The sequence below is a fragment of the Atta colombica genome, unplaced genomic scaffold, assembly GCF_001594045.1.
Source record: "Atta colombica isolate Treedump-2 unplaced genomic scaffold, Acol1.0 scaffold225, whole genome shotgun sequence".
Classification (NCBI taxonomy): Eukaryota; Metazoa; Arthropoda; class Insecta; order Hymenoptera; family Formicidae; genus Atta; species Atta colombica.
In genome coordinates this window covers 829,956-840,097 of record NW_017259322.1, presented here as the reverse complement: position 1 = coordinate 840,097, position 10,142 = coordinate 829,956, and the positions used below count along the sequence as shown (strand labels likewise).

Sequence of the window (10,142 nt, the reverse complement as noted above, 5' to 3'; positions counted from 1 at the left end):
ATATATATATATATATATTTGTAACGAGTGGGTGAACGGCAATGACAATTCAAGCAACGGATAAATACACGGCTGTGTGCGTGGGTGATTTATCTAAACCGTATCGGCCGCGCCAGCGATACGGTCCATCATTGGCGTCGCGCATCCTTATTAACTCACGCCTGAGACACGATTCCGTGATTGTATCCTCCAATATTTCGCTACATTTATCGCGTGACAAACATTCGTGTCAAACGGGCGCACTTATTATCATTAGTGTTAAGCCATACAATTATATTAGCCATTGAGCGATCGTGATTGACGATTGCTTTTCAACCAGTAAGAACAAAGCAATCGGTGGCTTCTTCGCTCTATCACTAATCACGCAATCGTTAGTGTGATTACGCACTTTAATTGCATCGTGCGAACGAGTGTATTTTTCTATTCTTCTTTCTATGCTCATTGATACTTCGGACCTTCGTGCGCCAATCATATAATCGCGCCAATCACAAAATGAGATAATGACACTGTATTATCGGTTGTATAAATGTTAAAAGGCGCGATTAGATAACGCAAGGAAAAGATCCCTTGAGGTTCATCTGCTGATTGTTTAGTATACTGAGAAAAATGGTCTGGAATGTTTGAATTAAATAGTAATTCTGATGGAAAATGGACGAAGAATTTTCTAGTTAAATCTATTAGTATTCTGGTTAATATAATTGTTCTAATAAAAATAAGAATTCTCTAGATTTTAGTAGAAATATTGTATAAAACAAAATTATGGTTATCAACTAGAATTCTAATAAATTTAATCAGAAAATTCTGATTCGTCCATTTTCAATCAGAAATTTTTTTCATAAATTAACTTTTTCGTAATAATTCGTAATTTTTTCATAAATTAATATTGTATTACTTGTCATTATTTTAATGTCGTATTAGGCTTTATTCGTTGAACTAAAGCTAAAATTTTCTTTCTTATTTTTGTCAAACACCAAAAATATATCTATTTCATCTTAAATGCAACGAGTGTATACTAAATCACCAAAAACGAGTGGACTCTTAATTGGTTTTTTAATTCCTTTCTATTAGATTCATTTTCAGAGCCTTATATATTTAAATTTACATTTGCTAGTCTAGACAACAAATCTCTTGCTATGTGGATTATTTTGCTGAAGGTATATTCAAGTTATCAAATGTTGAACGTCGTTTATTCAAACGGTTCTCGAAATTCATCATAACTGTTCTCTTTCCGTACTAACCGTTACCCGCAGAAGTGGAAGGAGAACAATTTTCACTTTCTCCGAATTTTCACTTTGTCCGCGCAAGCGAATAATTCTGCGAATAAATGAAAGAATAAGTTTCTTATACATATATCTCACGTTTCTTTCCTGGTTTTATCTGTCCAACGTAATACCCTTGTCCCGTTGTTTTCTTTGCATGATAGCCTTCGATAGTCGTCGCATCCTTTCACATGTCGGTGTGTCCGTAGTTGGGTTCTGCATCCTTTGTTCGTTCAGCGAACAAGAGATCCCAACGGAGAATGATGCACATCCTACAGACAGAGTTCGATGTATCGTTTTTATCGCGAACTCGCCCCACATCCTGTGACTCGCGCCCGCACACACGTTCACACCTACGTCACGAAGTCCGTGAACTCTTTTCCTACGTAAACGAATTAATTCTCCCCTTTGGGGTCGCATGAAGCCGAAAGGGTCGCTCCCCCTTTCGTGGCAGCGGAACGAGCACAAGGATAGAATTCGGTCACACAAAAATGGTAGAATGAATTCTCAAGTTTTTGAAAGTATTATGATATTTATATAATACTTATATAATATCCAAAATATTGATATATAATAATATATGAGGAGCAGGACTTTCAAAATGCGTTTTGCCCAAAATTTATAATAATTTTTAGAAAACAAGAAAAAAAGAAACTACATATTATGTACTACAGAAAATAATAATACGTCAGTCAGTAGGATATGAAATATTAAACAAAATTGCTAAACAATTGCTAAAAGTGTTAAACAAATGCATTTTGTTTTCTCTAGTTAGAAAACATGATGAACTTCGAAATGTTTATTCAGGTAAATTAACGAAAAAATACTTTCTAAACGTCTCAGAGTAGCTTATAATAAGAATTGATAAGAATAAAGGATTCTTAATTTTAATAAACAATAAATATATTAAAGAGCATGTAAGAGTCAAAAATTTAAATTTAGTGTTAAACAGTTGATAGCTATTACATAATAAATACTATTGTATTGCTTGAAAATATTACATGCTTTGACCTTTCAATTAGGCTTTCTTCAGATATACAATAATAAAAACACAGTGATGTTACCAAGTTATAATCGTATTAAACTTATTGTATACGTATTATATGAGAGATCAGTTGACAAAATTATAATAAGAGTTATAATAAGAGTTTATCAACACTAAACATTACACCATCTCTAACTAAAAAAATGAAATTTTGAACAAAATACATTTTGAAAGTTTACTTCTCATATATAAATAGCAATACATATTGGATATATTAACATCCTCTTGTAAATATTTATGTATATAATTTTTTATCTTAAAAAGTAAGCCTAGAATTATGTGTCAAAGTTCTTATTGTTTTCGAAAAACTGTTAAAACTTTTTTATAGGTGATGTTTTTTCTATAGAAAAATAAATACAAGAAAATAGAATGAATATAGAACAATGTCGAACTGATAAGATAATTATATTATATATATTATATTATATATAGAATATTAAAAATAGGAAGTTAAATAATTATCCAATGAACGTAGATAAAAAAGTATTGTTATCTAAAGAATTTTTTTCTGTATTTTAGTCATTATTAGGATTAACTATAATGTATAATATAATCTCATATGCAAATTCAATGAAAAGGATAGAATGATAAATTATGAAAACAAATCACAAGATTAACTTGCAAGATTAACAAAAGCCTTTTTCTCAAAAACAAAGTTCTATTTGAAAAAATTATCGTAATCTATTACGATATTGACGGAAATTTGTATTACGAGTCGTCGATTGTAAAAAAATTCCTTCACTGGAAAAAACCACGAGACGAATGTAGGAAGTATATAAAATATATATAAGTACACACGACACGCGCGACGCGAGAATTGTGCACCGTTATTTTAGACTCGTGCGATCGCTCGCACGAGTCTAACAACCGCCGTCCGCTGTTACGCGATCCGCACAATTAGATAGGTTTTGTCAATTCATATACATGCATGATGTGTGAATGTACGCGCACAATCATTCCGGGTGTACGTTTGTCTCGTCTGGCTCCGAACAATCGTATTACGTTCACCTCTTTCGTCAGTTTCGCTTACAAGAATGCCGTAACTAATGACGCGAAAGTTACTCGTGCACGTTTACTCTTATTTCATCATTAATTATCACGACGACACCGAAGGATTCGTATGAGGAGAAGCGAACCATCATCTCGTTCATCTCTGAGAAAAATCACATCTTTACGTGCTCTAGAAAAAGTCAACGTGGATACATATAAGTCCAGTGGGAAATTGAAACACTTTTTGAAACGGAGACCACGAATTGAACGAAATAATTCTTATAGATTTTTCATCCTTGAAAATGAATTCGTAAATGAAATTGTTTTATGTCACGTTTTTAAGAAAATTGAACCTAAAAATATTGAAAATGACATTTTTTTGTTACTTTTTGAACTAAAATATCTCAAAAACGTAAAGTTAATAAACCGATCTTTAATATTTGTTTTCAGCGACAAAGTTTATAAAAGTCGACTAATGCATTGACTGCTTTGTACAAAAAATACAGTTATAATAAACAGTTATAATAAAAAGAAGAGAAATAAAAGAGAATTCAGTCCATAGATAAATATAACGTTTTGATGACCGCAGTGCTATCAGAGAGAAAATCCGAGAGCATCCATTATCGTGAGATGCAACAACATTCTAAATTGAAATTTATATGATTTTATTGCATGCCATTGCTTTATTTCATTTGCTTCATTAAAAAAAAATAGAAAAGAGAGAGAAAGATAGAAGCACCGTGTGTGCTAATGACGTGAGATTCTCGTAATATGCGGTTGCGGTCGAACGATTGGATACGTCTTGGAGCATCGCTCTAATCGGTCTAATATTACAGCACTTCCGGTCATCGTTCAGCGTCGAGCTAGTCGTCTGATTCGCAACGTGAATCATAGCGCACGAGTCACGTCATGACAAAACCGTGAAGTAAACCATATGTTCAACACGTGTGCAATTCTCTGATTCATGTACTTATACTTTACTCGACTAATACTTTACTCGATCGGGAGGCACAATTTCCGGTCGTAAGCACGCAATTGAAATTTCGCCCAGTGAAAACGACTTCGCGGAACTATCGAATGTTCATCGACGAAAATTGCTCGTCTGGAATTTGCGATATCGACATGCGTCCTCGTTCGACAAAATTATAATCTGAACCTCCCCCCCCCCCCATTTGAACCATTCTTGCTATAAAATTCTAATTGCATGCGAGAACACACTGGAGGTGATTATTTTTTTATACGTTATTAAATCGATAGAGCGCAAAGAATCAGATCAATAGAAATTGTCGCATTTGTTCGAACAATAGAGTCTTTATTAATACGTTATCTGCTTTAAGCTTTATATGTCTCATCGTGGTCAGTGGAATTTTTATTATGATAAGACCTTGATAAAAATTTTTCTCAGAATTTTTCATATAATTTTTCAGAATTTCTACATAATTTTATAACTTTCTCACATTTTGTATACGAATAATGGGAACATTTCTCAGAAAATCTACATCTTTTCTCAGAATTTTTCATACATGTTAATTATAAAATGTCGTAAGATTTCTAAGATTTTTTATAAGTATAATTTCTGATGAAATCAAATCTAAAAAATTTTTAAATATTTTTTTTAAATTATGGGATGAAAAATCTTAAAATCAATCAGGTTAATAATTTCAAAATTCACATGTATGAAAAATTCCGAGAGTATACATATAAACTTTCTGAATATTTCTGAGTATTTCCAAAAATACTCCGAAAAATGTTCCAATTTGTATAAAAATTATAAAAAAAATTTTCACCAGGGAATAGTAATAAAATATTGTGTAATTAAATAGGACTGTATCATCACAGATACTGTGTTAAATAGTGCATAAGTATTTTATTTTACATCATTATTCTTATGTTTGTCGGTAAACTGAATACATATATACAAAATGCGAGATATTATATTTCGGATGTGAATGTACATACAGCGTTTGTATCTTTCTATCTGATCTCTTTGTTATGATTTATGAAATTTTGAAATTATTGACCTGAGAGAATTTAATTATATTCATGTAATTATATCTCTGATTAAATAACGAGATTTTTATCTCAAATATTTGTTTGAATTGGGCTACGATTATAACTGCAAATGAGAATTCTTTATGTTCGTAAGGGAGAATGTAACATTCAAAGCAAGCTGTACTTAATTTAGGTACGTAACAGTAATCTTATTTTAGCAGCATCGTCGAGATTCTTAGTATTACCGTTAAAGAGTCCTTCATAGTGAATGAAAAATCCATCGAAGGTTAATCTATTCTTGGGATCCTAGCTGAATTCTGATATCATTTACAAACGATTCTATTTTTATTTCTATATCAGAATCAAAGCAGTTAAAAGCTTTTTAGCAAATATTTGTTATTATTAAAGGAATAATTCTTGTTGACATTTTGCTCGCGCTTGTTGTTGTTGCCAGAAGGTAAGAAGAACTGTAATATCTGCCATGTTATTGAAAGAACAGAATATATAGCACATAAAAAAATATCGTGCAAATGTCTTCACTGTTATATTAATTTATCAACAAATACGATTATTTATATATACTTATACATATGGGATATTCCACGCCAAATCGGACGACCTTCATCATCGATTTCTGTCGATTTTTTTTAATTTTTTAAATATAATCCTCAGATTAAAATACGTACTTAGTTATATTTTTAGATTTTTATCTCTGTTAGTTTCCTAGATATGAATTTTTCAATTTATTTTATTTCGCGAACGTTTAATTAAACATAACTTCTATGTAAATTATTGAAAAAGATCACATTAAATTGTTCGTCTTGAAATTTTCTATTAGAAAAAAAATATGAAAAAACTTCAAGTTTTTGTTTCTATTTGAAAAATCTGATTGAAATAAATAAAGTCGATTTTCGTCAAGATCGACATATTTAATTTTTATAAAAAGATTCTCCAATATTCTTAGTACAAATATAAACACTTCAAGCAATTTGATCAAAATTATTATGGTCAAATTTTCCATGTATTTTAATTCTTCAAATATTAAATCTATTATTTAATGTTAGTAGATTTTTTTATCTGCAGATGAGTTACATAAATCATGTTATTTCATAACGATATTAGAGAATATATTTTTGATTTCAATTATTTAGGGAATAAAGATTCAGAGAAAAGTTTGCTCCGTTTAAAGAAATTTCGGTTAAAGAAAAAATTTTTTTAATTTGTGAAAAAATTTTTTTGATTTAAACATTATTTTTTAAAAACCAAATAAAATTTATTTGATTTAATTAAAGAAATTATGTTCAAATCCAAGAAATGAACATAATCTTTTTTAATGAAATAAATTTTATCTGATTAAAAAATAATGTTTAAATAAAAGACATTTTTTTACAAATCAAAAAATTTTTTCTTTAACCGTATAGCAAAGAAACATTTTTCTTTGGGTGTTTATAGAAACATTATTTGAATAAAATAATGTCTTTTTAGAATATGTAAAGAAATTTATTAATAAATATTTAATTATTTTTATTTTTTAGTTTTTTTTTCACTTTTTTGTACATTTTATAATCCAAAGAGTTTGAAATTTTTTTTACAATAAATGTGATAGATTTTTCTGAGGAATAATACTATGAATTTTGTTAGTCTTAGGTATAGGCTTTTTTTCAAATCAAGTCGCAAGATATTTCTTTGCTAAATTATATTCTTCTATTAATGAGAATTTTACTATGATATTTGGCAAATTCATTGGATCTGATACCCACTTGAACAGTTCATGTGAAGTAGTTATGTATCCAGTGATCAGATGGGCGTTGAAGACTTACATGAGTAACCATTTTTTATCAAACCATTTATTCGGTTACATGGACCCTTGCCATGCTCCGTAGCAAAAAAATGCCGGCACTTCAAAGTCTTCTTCATAATAATAGATATTTGCAAAGTTCTTAAAATTTTTGAAATATTATAGGAAGCACTATCAAGAAAGTAATATATTTTATCAGGATCATTAATTCGAAGTAGACCTTACAAATTCATTGATAATTTTGGAAAACACATATATTCTCTAGTATATTATGAAATAACATAACATGATATCGTTATAAAACTCATTATATTAAAAATCTACTAATATTAAATAGATTTAATATTTTGAAAAATTAAAAAACAGAACGGAAATTTCGACCATAATCAAATATAAATATGGCTTGAAGTGTTTATATTTATGCTAAGAATATTGGAGAATTTTTTTATGAAAATTAAAAATGCCGATTTTGACAAGAATCAACTTTGTTTATTTCAATCAGATTTTTCGAATAGAAACAAAAACTTGAAGATTTTTTTCATATTTTTTTCCTAATAAAGAATTTCAAGACGAACAATTTGATGTAATTATTTCTTGTTTTTCAGTAATTTAAACAGAAGTTATATTTAACTAAAGGTTGCGAAAATAAAATAAATTGAAAATATTAACAAATTTATATCTAGAAAATTAGCAATGATAAAAATCTAAAAAAATTACTGAATACGTATTTTAATCTAAAGAATTATACTATATTTTTAAAATATAGTAAAAAATCGATAGGGGTCGGTGACGAAGGCTGTCCGATTTGGCACGTGGAATGTCCAAATATATATATATATATATATATCTCAGTTAAAATTATTATATTGAATAAAATTTTATTTATATTAGCGCCTATCTTTTACATTTAAAAAAATTTTGATATAATACGTTGCTTGTCCGACAAATCGTAATTTTTTGTATGTTTTACTATGTACATATCACAATAGAATTTTGTTATCATAAACATATGATGATAAAATATTGATTAAATAAGATTGTACCCTCACGGGTACACTGTGTTAAATAGTGCATGTTTATTTTCTGTTGCCTAGGTATTTATTGGATGAGAACATTTATCTAAAATGTTTCGATATTAATACATTATTTATTTGACGAGTTTAGTACGTCTTATAGAGTCACTAGAATTTTCATTACTACACTGAAAATTTGTTGCAGCAGCCAATCTTTTTTTCGATTTTACAAATTATAAAATATATAAATGATAAAATATTGCTTATAAGAAGTGCGTCTATATATATCTTTATATACTATACTGTATTGAATATCGCACATTTCACTTTATATTGTTCTTATATCTTAAATTTAAAAATTTTATATTGGATGTGATGTTTATTTCTTACAAGAGTTTTGAGAAGCTTTGATGACGCTGGTTATCAGCGATCATGATAATCAACGCATTAAAATTACATAGAACCTGATAATGTTCAACCCCAGTAGCGGAAATCCGACTCGACGCGCAAGTTTATTTAAAGTTGAATCAAGATCCACAAGTGCAAATGGCTTCGCTATGATTCATATTACGGTCAGTGCAGAGTTTAAAGTCGAATGTGAACGCGACAGTAGATTTCCTGTGGAGTGATTAAAAGCCGCATTGTAAGGTCTAGTAAAATGCGCAACGTCTATACGTATAACTTCGCGTAGTGACGTGCGAGGGATCGCGTGTCGGATATTCGAGTATGTATATATTCGTGCAATCGTTTTGCAGGCGTTCATAATTCGCGAGGTAGGTAAATCGCACAGTTGCGACACACGCTAACACGGCAAATTTTACTTTCAGATCCAGAGACGGGTCAACCGTCCGGCTTTTCGAACATTAAGCGAATGATTACGACCTGCGTGCCGTACGAAACGTGAAAGATTAATCACAAAGTCTGCAATAACGCGATGGGACGGCGATAATGATGTTTCGGTCACGAAGTTCAAAGTTGTATCGATTAGCTGAAATGGGGTCTGCAAACTGGTGGCTGATCGCGATCACCGCTGTGATAATCTCGACGGGAGCAACGATAGCCCTCGAGGGACCGAATATATGCACCCGGCAGGAAACGTAAGCATTCGAGAACCGAATTTTTAATAATTTATCGCAAATTTGCCCTATCACTTATAAACTTAGGAATAAGTCATTTCTAAAGATTTTTAAATCAGGATTACAATGAGTCGGTAGTCTGTAATCGGTGAGCTGAAATCAGTAAATCGATAGAGTTGGCCAGCAGCCAACTTCTAAGACTATCTCATTGTAGACCCAGACTTACTGTTCCAACTGCGAAAAATTGAAGCTTAGTCGCAATACTCAAGAAACGAGTATAAAGGAAAATAGAAGTCAGCGTGGTATTTTGCGCGTAAATAGTATCTACAGTTTAATACTTTATTTCATAATTTGAAAAATTAGTTCAAAAGCGTACGAATTTGTATTATTCTTTGAATTTGTATCGTACAAAGTATCGCGCTGACTTCTATTTCCCTTTATATTCTTTTTTTTTGAATTTATAAAAATTGAGAAGTCCTATAGTCATTTTTCAATATTGTTACTTGTAATAATTTTTTTACTGATCAAAAATTCGTATTTTCTTTTTGCTTCTTATATTTTTTAGAAAATATTAAATCAATCTACATAATAAACTCAAATATATTGTAGATAACTCAGTAATATACAATATGTAGATTAATAATAGTGACTTTTAATTGATGTATAAAACCATTTTCGGCGATCGTTCAATAAAAAAACTAGATAATTATATGATAAAATTATATTCTCGTTAAAACGCCTGTCTGAGCGTTCATCAATTTACGAATATCATTTCAGGTATACGATAACAGTGAAAGTATCCGAACAGAAACCATACACTGTGCGAGAAAACACGTGGTGCTTGAGTTTCCCACCGAGATGTTCCAAATACAAAGTTGTCTACAGAACTGTCTACAAAGAGCAGGTCAGTTATCTAATCTGTCTACCATTTACCTATATATATATATATATATATATATATAGAGTAAA

The 10,142-nt window shown here is 30.1% G+C and overlaps 1 protein-coding gene across 3 annotated transcripts in view; it reads left to right on the top strand.

Moving 5' to 3' along the window:
• LOC108688143 (multiple epidermal growth factor-like domains protein 10) overlaps window positions 1–10,142 on the top strand; it is a 29,974-nt gene that overhangs the window by 10,166 nt on the left and 9,666 nt on the right. For all 3 annotated transcript variants that reach the window (XM_018194280.1, XM_018194281.1, XM_018194279.1), the window contains exons 2-3: window positions 8,925–9,194; window positions 9,951–10,077. In XM_018194280.1, coding sequence (XP_018049769.1) covers window positions 9,046–9,194; window positions 9,951–10,077 — 276 coding nt within the window. In that variant the 5' untranslated portion in view covers window positions 8,925–9,045. The remainder of the gene's footprint in view (window positions 1–8,924; window positions 9,195–9,950; window positions 10,078–10,142) is intronic.